A 15,716-nucleotide genomic window follows, 5' to 3' on the forward strand; every position below is an offset into this window, starting at 1 on the left:
TAACTGAGAAAACAGATATAACAGCTGACCTCAAATGAGGCTTTCATGGTGTTTTGGGAGTGAAGAGCAGATTAAAGAAAAGCTGTGCAACAGGCTGGGATTAGTCCAAAAGGGCCGTCCTTTGAAAATCAGATGGATTTTAGTTAACCTGGAACAGATTAGAGGTGGAGGAGATCTAGAAGCAGTGGTCTGAGGAAACAGGATGGGCAGCAGTCCTGGCAGGGTGGGAGGACTGCTTCCATGCTGAACGGCCACACAAGAGGAGGAACGGTGTGCTTGGGCTGACTATAGCACTTCCAAAGCTCCATCCTGGCCAGTAAAGTGGCAGAAATTGGCAGGCAAGCATGGATATTGTATTATTTGCAGTATGATTTCTGGTATGGCAAGTTGGATACTCACTCCTCCCTACATTGGAGATTTCTTGAGTGTGTAGATCAAAGACTTTGTGTCATGGAGATCCGAGTTCATTTTTCACCCCACAAGCTCTAAAGTTTTTTGGTAGTTTTCTCCAAATCATTTGATGTTGCTGGCTTCTTAAAAATGCCTTTTCCCTGCCTGCCTATGCCTCTTCTCCTATCAAAGCTAGGTAGAACATTAGAGAGGAAATTGTTTGCAATCAAATCCAGTCTTTCTCAGGCAAGACTAAAGGGAGGCTCAGACAGGTGTAGAAGGATGGAGGCATTCACCATCCAGGCTTCTCAAATCCTTTCATAATTTTTATTTAGCTTAATAGTAGTAGGTGTATATCCACAGATTCACGGACTACTGTTTCAGTTTAGTCATGTGGGATAAAAGCGTTCAGAAACTCAGACTTGTTAATGTTTCCCTGGGCTAGGAATAAGAACTATTCACCAGTTAGAACGTTTGGTGGTTTGTGAGCTTCTAGAAACAGAAACGTTAATCTGGAGGTGGAGGCACTGCAGAGCGTGTGGTGTGACCTCTCCTCTGGCCTCTTTGGGGCTGTACCTGGGCAGCCCTGGGTTGTCGGTGTGTACCAAGTTATTCATCGAGCTGGTGGCCAGGTATACAAAGGTAAAAGAGATGGAAGTCTGAAAACTTAAAAAAAGAAAAAAAAAAAAAAAAAGGTTGTTCATATTTGAAATGTAATTTTTTTAGAAGAAATTCTGGCATGCAAGTCAAATTATTCCCCTACACTGGTCTAATTGCTATAATCAGCTGATAATGCAATCTACTGGCAAGATTTACCATCATTACTATGGAGATATATTCACTGAGATTAACTGTTCTTAAATAGCTTCTCCAGTGTATTAAGAATAAAGGTGCAAAGGACTCTCATCTGCACTCTTACATCATTTCTCATGGTGCTTATTTCTTTCTGAGTGTATGACTTTGCTTTTTGGTTTCTTTAATGTGTAAGACGTGACCTTCTGTTTTAGCAATTTCATTTGTTTTGTGAAAGGGAAATCAGTAGTTCTTTGTTTAGGAAGACACAAAAAAAAAAAACAAAACCCAGTGCATTCTCCTGATTTCCATTATTTGTGCATGTTCAGTGTTCCCAGCGAGGGAGTGGATGGTCTCAAGGCAGTAACTAGGAGCAGATTATTTGGAAAAGGTGTTTGCAGGCCTTTGATGGGAACAGTCACCATAGCCCTGAAAATATTTTTCCATTTCCTGGAGGAGAGGCTTCTGGAGGAGAGCTGTTAGAAAAGTATGCTCTCTACTCCTGTTTTTAGCATATGAGGGTCCCTCCTAAAATGTTTCCAATTTTATGTGTCATAGCTTATGGTTGTGTAGTAATGTGAATTATTTTAAATGACTGACAAGCTGTTGCGGTTTAACCCTAGCCAGCAGCTAGAACCATGCAGCCACTTGTTCACTGCCCCCAGTTTGGATGGGCGAGAGAATCAGAAGAGTAGAAGTGAGGAAATGGCTTCAAGTTGCACCAAGGGAAGTTTAGATTGGATATTAGGAAGCATTTCTTTACTGAAAGGGTTGTCAGGGATTGGAATGTGTTACCCAGGGCAGTAGTGGTGTCCCCATCCCTGGAGGTATTTAAGGGTCGTGGAGGTATTGTGCTCAGGGACATGGTTTAGTCGTGGGCTTGTCAGTGTTAGGTTAGTGATTGGACTAGATGATCTTACAGGTCTTTTTCAATCTAGGAGATTCTGTGAAAAACTCATGGGTTGAGATAAAGACAGTGTAATAGGTAGAGCAAAAGCCGTGCACGCAAGCAAAACAAAACAAGAAATTCGTGCAGTTCTTCCCATCAGCAGGCAGGTGTTCAGCCATCTCCAGGAAAGCAGGGCTCCATCATGCGTAAGTGTTACTTGGGTAGATAAACACCATCATGTCTCCCCTTTCCTTCTTCTTCCCCCAGCTTTATATGCTGAGCATGATGTCATATAGTATGGGATATCCCTTAGGTCAGTTGGGGTCAGCTCTCCCGGCTGTGTCCCCTCACAACTTCTTGTGCCCCCCCCAGCCCACTCGCTGGCAGGGTGGTGCGAGGAGCAGAAAAGGCCTTGAGTGCTAGTGACAACCAAACCCACCAGTCTGCTATCAACACTATTTCTCATCCCGAATCCAAAATATAGCACTACACCAGCTGCTAGCAAGAAGGCAACTCCATCCCAGCTGAAATCACAACACAAGCTTGAAAGACAATTATTGTAAATAGTGTATCTTTAGTAGGGCACAGATTTCATTGAAATGCTTTCTGCTTCTGAGATTGGTGTGCTGCCAATATACATTTTCTGAGAGAGGAGGATTTTGCACATACCATTTTCTGATGTATTATGGCAATATTAATATTTATTTGAATGGTAATGTGTAAGTGTGTCTACTGCTTTCAAATATAAACTTGAAAAAGCAGGCTAGGGTTTGCAGCGTAAACTGTGGAAGGTTTCCTTAGGCTCCCCTAAAAAAACAAATCCCATCTGTATCACTATTTTTCTGTGAGTTTCCGTTTCATTTCCTTTTTCTAAATAACATTGACATAAAAGACTGTCGATGCCTAAGGATGAGCAGTTAATGGAAATAAAAGTCTCTGTTTATTTGTCTTTCATTTAGGTATACCACAGTGTATCTTTGCATCTCTCCTGGGCCTGTGGTTGTCATTATGAAAAGCGTATTTTATTATTCCTTCATAATATTCACAATTCTGTTTAGCCAGGTACTAAATGGCAGATGCTACCATGTTCTTTCATTAAGTAACTTATTCCAATACTAGAAGAAAAACCACTCGCAACGTGCCGTCGTGTTATGTGATATGTGCTCATATATCCTTTTAGGATTGTAACTTATACAGCAACTTATTCTTTGTTTTGTTTGCATTAATTTATTTGTATTTACCCCACAGGTCTTGCAAGAGCTAAATCAGTGCCCAGCCATACATATTCCAATGAAGTGGTAACCCTATGGTACAGGCCTCCAGATGTCCTTCTGGGATCAACAGAATATTCCACCTGCCTTGACATGTGGTAAGTATAGAATCCTTACACAAGAATCTACGTAGGTGATATTTTTATTTTTTTTAAGTGTAAAACAAGTATGTAGCAAGATTAGTGGTACAGGTTAAAAAAACGTGTGTAGTAATCTGTGTGGTTCACTCAGTATCTCCCTAAAGGAATCCCCTCCTGCCACCCCACCAGTTGGCAGCTGATATCTTCTGTTGACACACCCCTAGAAGAGCCATTGGTGCTTTGCAAGAGACTGAGTCGTTCCTTGACTTTTGTCGTCTTACTGTGGTACTTTGATGTGATATGATACTTGTTTTGCAGAAGATACACTTTCACCATGTCGAGCTGTAGCAAGAACCAAAACAGGATTCTCTGGATGTGAGGATACAGCCTCAGTTCTTAATCTACTGTACTTGTTAGCAGTAAATCAGTGTGTGACACATCACTGAATAGTTTTCTTTCAAACCTACAGATTTTATTTACACCTGCAGGTTTGAAAGGGCAGTTTGAGGTGTACAATATATAGCACCTTGCTCCTTTGTGGTAACATCATTGGATGTTATCATGCTATCATGGACATGAGGAAAATTTTTCACAATGAGAACGTTCAGCCATTGGAATAATCTCCCCAGGGAAGTGGTGGATTCCCCATCAACGGACACTTTTAAGATTCAGCTTGACATGGTGCTGGGCCATCTTGTCCAGTCTATGTGCTTTTGCCAAGAAAGTTTGGCCCAGATGATTCTTGAGGTCCCTTCCAACCTGTTATTCTCTGATCTTCAATGATTCTATGATCATTTAGTCCTGTGTTGAACAAAGAAGGTGTTTGGGTTTTTGACTGTTAGAAACCAAGGTGGAGGTTCTTTGTTTATCCTGTAGGTTTTGAGGTCACAGGATCTCTGCAATCTGTACAAATTCTGTAATTAGTAAGAACTTCAGCTGTGTTAGTAGAAGCAATGTATGTTGATTCAAGAAACAGAAATGTGGAAAAAAATATTTTTCCTTACAAAGAAAGTCTCATGCTCTAGAAGGCTTTTTTTTTTTTTTAATGAATTTGACTTTTTAAATCTATACAACACATTGCATTTGAGGAAAAAATATACTGAGCAATTTCCAGAAAAATATAATGATTTTTTTTTAGTTTGCTGAAATATCTTTTTTTTAATACAAACGACCTAAATTTAGAATTCTGATGATGTTAAAATCTAGAGGTAACTGCAAGATAAGGTTAAAAGGACCTTGTGTCTTCATAGAGTGGCTGAATAATATTTGTCAAAGTGATCTTGCAGCATGGTACTGAAACTGATGACCCAGCAGGGATATTTTTTTGCTGAGGAAGGGCGCTAAACATGACTAGGTTGTATGTAGTCCTGAAGCTGAGATCAGACAATGTGGGATGAAAAGCTACATTTTTTTTAAAACCTCATCTAGTTTTCCCTGCAGTGCCGTTAAGTCCTGGCTCCTGGGGGCAGCAGTTAGAAGCTGCAGGATTGTTTCATTTGAAGGGGTAACAGAGTATAAATACTAGAATATCTAATACTGAAGAAAGCATTTAATATAACTGGGCGTCTGGCTGCTGCAGTTCCTTGACTTGTAGTGGTAGGTGAACCAAGAGCCAGGAACAGAGAGGATGAACAGACATCTCCAAATGTGAAAGCTGTTATATTGCAACTGCACCAGAGAGGCAAGAGCAGCATCTTCTGTATCATCTGTCTGCTTTTCTTCAAACCATTCTCCACCTCAGATCAAAAATAATTTCCCCCTGCATCTCCACTTCTCATCTATCCTAAAACTGTCCTGTTTTCCCAAAGATCAGGTTCAGCTTGGTGTCTTCACAAACTGTATGCGATTTCTGCATCCCATCTGCTCCTGACGGTTTGCAGTCACCTCTTTTCCCAGATACACCTCTGACGCTCTCAGCAAGAAGCTTGACTTGCTTGGGGTGAGGCAGGACAACTGCATCAGAGGGTGGAAATAGCTGGGAGATATAAATAGTTCTTTCTGCTCATCTTTTTATAGTTCAGTCTACATGTGTTCAGTTCTTGAGAGTCCCACATCTTTGTGTACGTGTGTACAGATATGTCTCAATTTCTAAAGTACAAAGAGAATGAGAGAATATGTGGAAAGCTCTAAAGAAAAATTTTTAATGCTTTAATAGAGAAAACTGCTCAAGAAATTCTCTAAAATGCTTTTTTTAGTCAAAAGAGACATTTGAATTATTTTTTTTTAACATTTACCATTTTAAAGTATTATTGGACTTTGAAATTAAGGGGTTTTTGGTTGTTTTTTTTTTTTAAATGAACAAAAGATTTTAAAACATTTTGATTCTCACTGAAACTTTTTCCACAAAGAAAGGAGTTTAATAGCTCCTCAAACCAGATATTTTAACATTCCTCTCAATGATTATTTTAGTAAAAGAGCTATTAAAAGGTGTAGTCTATGTGGTGTTACTGTGATAGAGATCAAATTAAGCCATGCAGAAGCATTTTAAATCTATTATTATTGTACACTGAGCGTTCCCTTCAGAATCATATGTTTATATTCAAATTACATGAACAGCAGGGAGGATCAAGGAAGGACTCAAAATGCCACTTCAGCAATCCATGTCATGTTTTTGTCAGGGCTTTTATAATGATGGAAGAGTATTTAGGAAGACCACAATAATTACATCTTCAATGATAACAATAAATGATGTCATCTTGTACACAGCATTTCATGTAGGTCTATAAAAGATCCGGTTGCTCAGGGATAAAGGTGCTGAGTTCTGTTTCAAATGAAAAATTACGTCATTCTGCTCTTGTACTAGATTTATAGCACTTAGAAATTTTTGCTGCCCTCTACAAACTGGAGAACTATGAAAAGCTTAGAAAAAGCCCTAGTAATACAGTTTCTTTCACATGGCAGGAATTTATGTGGAGGCTCAGCTACTGCCACATCAGAAATCAGATTACAGCAAATATATATTGTATGTGACAGAAGAGCTTTGGGTTTTTACATCTCCGCTTTTCTGGGCTGTCTGAGACAGTGCTTCCAGTTTGATTGCGAGAGGTGTAGTTGCATGTTAAGGTCACTTATGCTTATTTGACATGTCTAACAGCGAGCTCTGCTGGAGCGCAAGAAGGCTTGGGGCTTTATTTATCCAACGGTTATATGTAGCTGGGCCATAATTACATTAAAACCACTTAGTGACTTCCCAGCGTGGGAGGAAGGGAGACGTGGAGAAACCCACCTACCATCAGATTCCAAGGTAATTTGGTAATTTGGTAATTTGTTATCAAAAGTGTGTTTGTAGCATTAGCATTTTTATCCAATTACTGGCATTATGTCCTTATGGCAGATAGTGTGTGCTCTCATGTGTCCTTATTGATGATCTACATGATGACAAAACTAGGCAACCACTTCACTAAATATTTAAATAATGTTGAGGTAGAAAGCACAGCTGCTTCTTCCGTTTAGGGAAATAAAAGACAGAGAGCCTTTGCTATAGCCATGATAAATGACATTTCGTGGTGGTTCCCAAGGAACGGAAAGTGGGGCTCTTGCTGAGAAGAAGACCAGCTGCATGAAAAAGGAGTCCAAATATTAACCACTGGACAGTGGCTGGGAAGCAGGTGGCAGTGGCTGTGGGCTATTTTTACACTTCATTTGCCGGTGTAGGGCATTAGGATAGTAACTAAAAGCTAATGATCCACATGCAGTTTTACATTCTCCTGCATTCTTTTTTTAAACAGCCACTGGCAATAAAATAATATTAATGAAGACGTACATGCATTAGTGGTGTCAGGCTGGTGATGGAAATCAATGCGGTGGGCTTTGTGATTTACCGCTGACAGCATTTGATACAGCGGCATTGTGTAAATGTATTATACGGCCCAAGACTGCATCAAAGAGTTGTGATAACCTTTGATATACTTTTTTTTTTTTTTTTCCCCTCTTGATGAGGACTTACTAGTAGCTAGGAAAATGGCTTTGCATTGCCTCTGGTGTAACTTGTCCTAATCCCTGAATTTTACAGTCCTTTGAAAGTCAATGAAAGGAAAATAAGCTTCGATACATAAAGGGTTTATGAATTACTAAACCACATATATAAGTAATACAGAAACATTGGGAAAAAAAATCCCCAAATGAACCTATTGTATTTGTTCCTTACAGAAAGAATATAGTATTTGTAAATGAAGCAATTTAAATAGGTTATTAAATCCTTTTTGGTTCTGGTAATGCATGTACTGCTACATCTGGGTTGCTTACAACAGGAAGTCACGAGGGATATTTTATTGTGAAGTGCAGCTGGCTTTAAACTGTGTTTGCTAACAGCTGGCGATTTTTTGCATATCCTGTTGTTTTGCTTTTAAAAAATACACTCTTATTCACAGTTCAGGTAACCTAAGAAGTTATGGGCCGTGATATATTTTAAATTCACTTTTATTAACTAACGTCAGCTATGTTTAGGGCTGCAGAAGAAATCACTTAAAACTAGGCCAGTCAAATGTTATGAAATTGCTTATTAAATCACTGTTATTTAACTTTGTAACATCTGGATTGATATACATGATTTCAGTTTTGATCTTACTTTCCGGAAAGTTCCTCATATGGAGTTTTTCTATCTATCCTATTGTTAAAAAAATAAATGGTATTTTTCAGGGACACATGACTTTCTACACATAGCCTGCTCCGAGTCCAGATTTGAGAGCTCGTTGTAATTCCATGTATGCTTTCATGAATATTTGACCAGTGAAGACCTACAACAGTAGTTAAGACATTTATTAAATAAAAATGGATCTTGTCGTAGACACAGGTGCACCAAATTGTGTTTTTACACAGGGGACTTTACAAAGGCATCTTTGTCCTGTATCTGCTGTAAACAGTTTGTAGAGAAAGAAATCCAAGAGTAGGAGGCCCCATACACCCTGAAGAAATACTGCTTGGGGCCCAAGAGAGAAAACAGCGTAGGGTAAATTTGTTCTTTTGTCCCTGATGTTCTTTATGATTATGGCTTCCACTCCAAAGAAATGCTAATCTGGAGGATTAGAATTTTAAAGTGAGGATATTGTGATAACTATCAAGGTATTGTTAATTAAACTTCTCTCATTGTTAGTGAGTTCTTCAAAAGTTTTATCAGCTCAATTAGCTTTTGATTGGAAAATTCGCATAGGGTCAAATTTGTAGAAACACTGTGGGTGAGGAAATGTTCTTGGTCTGTAGTTATTGGAAGGGCAGTTCAGTCCTTGTCTAAAAACTACTTTTATCCATTTGAAGCATCATATTTATTGTCACTTTTCCACTGCTAGAAATATGTTTCATGTGTGTGAGGAAAGTACCTTATAAAGGTATCTGGATCCAGAAAAGAAAACCAGAAAGAACACATTCAACAGGAAAATATCTCATGGCAAAATGTTGCTCAAGTTTGAAGATTAGTTTCTTGAGCTTTTTTTTTTTTTTGTATTCTACTTTTACAGAACAAGTGCATCTAATTGAAAGATTTCTGCAAAAAGGGATCATGTAAATTTTAATCCTTCATGAATATCATATTTATTAATATAGAAACAGAATATTGCTCCAGAGGGTTGGGATGCAAAACAAATTTCTGGAGCTTTTATGTCTAGGTAGTTCAGTGACACAGGCAAGAACATGAGTTCACTTGTAATTGCAATTGCTTCAAGACTGACTGTAAAGAAACACTTTGAACTATCATACTTTCAAGGAAATTTTTCATTTATTGCATCTGCTTTCTGGAGAAATTTTAATGTTGTTCTTTGTCATCATGGAAGTGAAATTTTGCATCACTCATTACTTCTCATATGAGAACTGTTATCTGTTTGCCTTATTGCCCTTGTACTTTGATCAGACTGTATCTCCTATCATACGTTACTTTTCACGTATCAAAGTGGAGTGGTCATGAAAGACAAATTCCAATCAAGTTCAGCATCTGCGAGTATGCCTCTGTAGAATTAAATTAGATTTTGGTCAATTCAGGAGACAAAAGTCCCTTGCTTTTCGTTCCTTCCCCCTAGATGTGTTTTCGTAATTCTTTTCATAAGCAGGATCATATAGGAACGTGACTTTTTTTCTGAATAAATCAGACAAGATAAAAATCTCGGTGCCCTTCCAACACGTTGCATATTTCTAGTGAATTTTATGGAAGCGGTTCCAGTATTACCTCTCGGTAAAAAATCCATAAAAAACCAAGTAGTTGGCGTTGGGGGTGGGGTGTGTGCTTTGTTTTGTTGTTTGGTTCGGGTTTTGGTTTTTTGGGTTTTTTTTGTTTGTTTGTTTTTTGGGTTTTTTTTTGTTTTTTAATTCTGTTATATTTAACAGTACAAACTGCATGTAGTTTGACAAACTTGAATGAAAACTCTGCTGTTCCTCTGAATTTCAGAAATCTCACCGGGAGGATTGCTGAAAGCAATTACTTGGTTTTCATAAAGTGCCTTCCCCCTCTGAAGCCAAATCTTGCACGCCAAAAACAGGCTTCATGACCAAATAGAAACCTTATGTGAAGACCCATCATAGGTCTTCACTGTGAAGAACATGCTGAATGTCATCACCTGTGCTGAGCCTGCCAGAAAGTAGATCTGGTCAGGGCAGAAAGTTCGACAGTTTAAAACATATGTAGTAAGCATATAGGCTTTCTATAATCTTGATTTAAGTACAAACTAAAATTTGGTTTGGAAACAACTAATTTCAGAATGTAACTCTAGTCTCTTTTATGGATCCATGAAGAAAAATCAAATATTAACTGAAGGAAACAACCCTAATAATGTTTTATAGATTATTGCCTTAGCTTTTATGTTTGATTTTTTTTAAAGTATTCAAGTACAGATAGGCTGGAGATTCTTCTTGTCTCAATAAAGATCTTTGTTACGCAGAGACAGGAATGGGAATTCTTAAACCAAAAATATAAAACCAACCCACTAGTAAGCAAGCTAATTTTCAGGGAATACCCTCTTGAATTATAAAAGCTGCGCAGACAAAAAAAAAAGCAGTTTCCTGAGGCATCCAACATCATTTTTACAGGCTCATTTACTATGACAATTCAAATGCAAGAGTAACTCATTTAGCTGTGCTATTAACTCTTGCTCTGTATAAGGCTGTATGATGGCAGCCTGAGTCCCAGGAAATTAAGCAGAACAATAGAAGAGCAAAATTAGATGGTATGGCCACATACAGTCTCATCAATACATCAATAGGTTTAGTCACACTTTTTGTCATCGCTTTTTGTCATGGGAGGCTAAGCCACCCATTTCAACATTAAATGGCTGTCACTTTTACTTTGCAAGGTTATCCTATGCTGTGCCATTGGAAAGATTTCTGAACGAAGTTGCAGCATTTGGCTTGTTTAATCAAAATCAGAAGCTCTATAAAGAGAGTAGGAATACCTGTATCGAATACACTGAAATATGTTAGGCTAATGGTTTTTGTTGTCACTAATTATTTCTCAAGTGCTGCCTGAAAATGGCATTGTATGCCGAGTGTGCACAAATTATACATAAATAACACACCATTGGAGATGCATGCACAATAAAGCCAAGTTAATTCGTTGCATTTCATATTTCAATAAGTAATCCTTGCATCGTAGGGACTAGACACGGGAGTGATCTGTGAGATCATCTTATCCACCCTACTGTTAATGCAAGTCTGTTCCCTAAAGAATATTCTTAAGTGTTTCAGCTTGTGTAGTTTTACACGACTATAACTGTAGAACTTCAAGTCCATTGGGAAGCGGGGTATAGCACAATTAAGTGTATTTCTCTAACACACACCCCAGAATGTTTGTTTCCTAATGGTATTCTGCTATTTCTAGTTACACTAACTTGGATCTCCCTTCAGTTCTGGGAACCATTAAAATCCTAATCAGTTCTTCCCTGTCCTTACTTTTGCATAATTTTAAATACAGAGTCATCATGTTCTCCCTGTCCCTTGTGTTTTCTTGTAGCCAAGAATGACGTCGTTCTCTTAATTTTTCCTTACAGACCAGTTCTTCTGGCAAAAAAATAATTTTTGTTTTGCTCAAAAAATCTCTCTAATCTGTTTAATAATTTGTGAGGTCTACAAAAAAAAAAAAAAAACAAACCTAAATTTCAAGACCTTGTAGAGACTTTTTATCTTTTTACGTTCAATTTGTGTGCACTTACAGTTTGTGATTCAGGGGTCCTATTATATACTTAGTTTCTACTTGCTGTGAGCCCAGTGATGCCACTAAGGCATCTAAAACACCATCGAGCCATCTTGAAGCCTTTATGTGCTGTTATGGCTTGCTGGGTATTTCCTATCAGTTCAATGTCTTTTTTTTTTTGTTTCTTATTATTTTCTTCTTTTTCTTAGTATTCATTTATTCTTCTCTTTCTATGGACTTATTATTCAATGTGCTGAGCACCATAACCTTTGAAGTCAAGCATCAGCTTAATTTTCAAGTGAGCCAAAGGGAACACCAGTTCTCCAGCTCAAACCTCGAAGGTTGTTTATGTTTCTGTCCTCAATGATTTTAATAACCTTTTGATTTTTGTATTAGTTGTTTATTTAACTCCAGTACTCTTTCACTCTCATTTCAGCTTGTGACTAAATGGAGTACTAGGTTACACAAGACGTGATAGAATTCTTCTTTCCAAAAAGAAAATTTTTCTTCAGTAGTGTTGTTTGCAGTTCTTACTTGATTTTTGATTTACACTTGTGTCAGACCCACTCAAAGTGGAACAGATTGTGAACAGATTATGTGAAACAATATAAAATTTGGCAAAATCCTCCTGTTGCCTTTACAGCATTTATGTTCAAGCAGCTAGCTGAAGTTTCTCTGCAGATAGCAAGCAGTACATGCCCTCAAATGATACACTGGTTCAATCAAATGCCTGTTTTCTGGTTGCAAGAATAGAACTCTAATCCTCTTTTCTTTAGTCTAAATTCAATTGTTTTATTTCTCATCTTGAATAAATGGCTTCTGACTGAAATCTTGAATTGTTCCTTGCCTGAGATCCTGACACTGGTTATAAGTATTTGACTAAGATATATTGTGCCTATCTGTGCCTAATGAAGCACTAAGCAGACTAAATGATGAATGGCAGTTTAATCAATTCAGTTCATTTGGTAACCAGCAGAAGCGTATGGAACATAAATTTTAACCTCTCTTTTTATAAATGCCTGAATTATTCTAAAATTTGACCAGAACTGTGCTTTCCAAAGTTTTCCTCCACTTTGCGATGTGTAAGGAGAAACTTTGCTTAATATAGCTATGCTTTGGGACCTAGAATCAGTAAATAGTGATGTATGTTTAATTTTCTTCTTCAAGAAATTTGACTATCAGCTCTCATTGTCCTGGAACATAAAATTATTTCATTATTCAGTAATGGTCAAAGCCTTCAGGGATGAGTAAAGCACAGGTTATCTGCTAATAATCTTAGTTAAGTGGTATCTATAAATACTCAGCCCCGGCCTTAATGGAAATATCCAATCTGTTTTCATTAAGTTGTTTTATTCTAGAACCACTTCCTCACCACTATATGCACACATATCCCTAAAATTAAATACTACTTTCTGAATGCATCATCACGACGCATAAGCACTGAAAAGGTATGTAATTACTACATTTAAAAGAATTTACTTCTAAAAACAAAGTTAAATTAGAGGTTGTTGCTGGGATTTTCTGACACAGAAGCACAACTTACAATTTCAGGGAGAGGTGGTACTGTAGTTAGTTTTGCAAATTCTTTGTTTATTTTGATATATTTTTTGGGTTATTGAATTTACATTTGTTTGGTATGAAGGGTTTTTTTGTGTGGTTACTTACACAGACATAGTTATACAGCATATGTAGGTGTTTGCATACAGAAGTTGTAGAAAAACATATGTAGAAAAATGTAATTTAACAAGTTAAAATATATAATCAAATTCTGCATCCTATTGATAGCCAAGGGGATGTTTTCTCTTAAAATTATTTTTGCTGGGGGAACAAGCAACTCTTGAGTTCTCTTCTTCATCCAGAAAAGATGCAAATGCAAGTTTGTAATTTGTTTTGCTTTTCAGATGCGGGAAGTCCACAGGTTATCTGAAATTTGAGTTAAAGAGTCAGAGAAACTTTCCTCAACTTTTAAGAATCCATTCTTTGTGCTCTAGTTACTATGTCTCAGATACTTTTATCCCCCTATTTCCCAATGCTCCTGCCAGTGGCTTAACTGAGTGGGATGAGGGGACCCATGTGAAGCGCCTTTTGTGAGAGACCGGGGACAGGAGCTGTAATGAGGTGACTGTCGCAGCAGGGAGAGGAGGGAGCCCATGGCTGCTCAGCCCATCACAGCACCTCTCAGCCAGAGCTTCTGGGGGATGGGGTCAGCAGCCCCCCAGAGCTATGGGCTTCAGGCTTCCTTCTTTCGTGCTGGAAGAGGGGAGAAGAAAGCCCAAGCAAGCCCATCACAGTAGTCACCTGCATTTGGGCAGTAGCTTAGTTCAGTGACTGCGAGCAGCCGCATGCCCTTTTCCTTTTTACTCATTTTTTTTCCAAGCCCTTGTAGTGTGCCTCCATGCTGTGGTCCCCAGTCAGCTTCTCCCAAGGGTGCTCTCTCACTGCCCTGCCCACATCCCCAGAATTTATTTGGGATCGTGAGTATGCTGCTCAGAAAGCACTCATACAAACAGGGAGCAGCTGCTGTGCCTTCACCGGTCTCAACAGCTACCATCCGTATTCCTGCTACCTCTACAATTGCCTTCAAACACCTGAGAAATGTTCATATGTATAAATGGGTTTTAGTAAATGCACATACTTGTCCTTGAGTCTGGCATTGATTTAAAAAAAAATATAATTATTTAATACTGGCGACGGATACATAAGCATTTTTGCTGGCCATTTAGTCTGTAAGAAATCTTTCTAACGTTGCATACTTTCTCTTTTTTTTTTTTTTTTCCTCTGTAGGGGAGTGGGTTGTATCTTTGTAGAAATGATACAAGGGGTTGCTGCTTTTCCAGGAATGAAAGACATTCAGGATCAACTTGAAAGGATATTTCTGGTGAGTTCTTTATAGCTGAAGTAACGTGCCTAAGAAAACCAAGGATTGATTGACAAATGTTCACATACTTCTTTGTGATAGGTATTCAATTGCTGATAGAGCCAAGGACAGCCAAGGATCAGAAGCCTAGTCCCCAAGCTAGATACAGTTTGCTTGTTATGTTCTTGAAGGCTATGTAATAAGATCAGGTCCTAATTTTTTCAGTCACTGTTTTTCAAATAATCTACAGAAAGGTTTTTATACAATTGTGGAAAAAAGCTTCCCAAGTGTAAGGCGATGGAAATCCAGCCAGTTTGTCATCCTTACTTTGCAAGTGATCAAAAACGACGACTCTGGTTGGTGCTCTATTAATATTATGCTAATATTGTAATGTCAGTGGCAAGTATTTTTTTGTGAGATAGACATATAAAGGAAAAGTAACATAGGAAATAAGGTGAGAAACAGAATGGGAAATCAGAAATCATGCTTATACGCAAGTTCAACAGGAGTCCTTGACTACTGCTTCTGCAGTCTGGTTGGGCCCTTCATAAGGTATACGGGTAGCTCATAGGCACTGATGATGCATCCGCATTGGGAGTGAAAGAAGAGGTAATTTATATTGAGCATAAACCATCATTTACACATTTTTCTTTCCAGGGTTGCATTTTTTGTTTGTTGTTGTTTTTTGTTTGGTTTGATTTTTTTTTTTTTTTCAGGGGGTGGTTGCTTTTTGGTTGGTTTTCCTAGCTTGCTCTTTCTCCCCTTGTGCTATGGGTTTGACAGTTCTCAAAAGGCTGAGGAGCAACTTTTCTCGACTCCCCAGTAAAGGGTTTTGTTTACTCTGATGCCTGCTGGGAGTTGTGCTGTTGAGGAGTGGGTTTATTCAGGGTAGCCACTGCTTACCCAGATACTAGCCAAAGTGGCCCCTGGTACTGTGGGGTAACCATCGGGGAAAGTATCACAAAAGCAGCTTCTTCCTTCCACCTGGCAATCTCTCTTTTGCTTCTGACCACAAATTTGGAAGGGAAGCATGAGTATACCCGCGATTTTAAAGATTATTTTGTTAGTAGCCATTTATTTCAAAAGCAGAGGATTTATTTGGGATTCTTTTTTGGCCCATGGGGAAGTAAAGGAAGTCTTTCATAATATGTTTATAAAATTCAGATTCTTCATTTTACTCAGACTTGCTTGTACTGTATCTCTTTTGTTGGAACATCAGGAAATTTAGCAACTGCATTTAGGATTGACTCAGAAAAAAACATCTCTGTGAAACGACCTTATTTGATTGTGATATAAAAATATCTAATTTTCTGTAAAATATTTTGGT

General features: G+C 38.1%; 1 protein-coding gene across 2 annotated transcripts in view; it reads left to right on the forward strand.

Annotated features, from left to right (window-relative positions):
- Nucleotides 1-15,716, forward strand: part of CDK14 (cyclin dependent kinase 14) — a gene marked incomplete at both ends in the record, with an annotated part of 270,287 nt that overhangs the window by 191,134 nt on the left and 63,437 nt on the right. For both annotated transcript variants that reach the window (XM_082479618.1, XM_082479619.1), the window contains 2 exons: nucleotides 3,320-3,440; nucleotides 14,317-14,410. In XM_082479618.1, coding sequence (XP_082335744.1) covers nucleotides 3,320-3,440; nucleotides 14,317-14,410 — 215 coding nt within the window. The remainder of the gene's footprint in view (nucleotides 1-3,319; nucleotides 3,441-14,316; nucleotides 14,411-15,716) is intronic.

Source organism: Vanellus vanellus, assembly GCF_965231255.1.
Source record: "Vanellus vanellus genome assembly, chromosome: 2".
Taxonomy (NCBI): Eukaryota; Metazoa; Chordata; class Aves; order Charadriiformes; family Charadriidae; genus Vanellus; species Vanellus vanellus.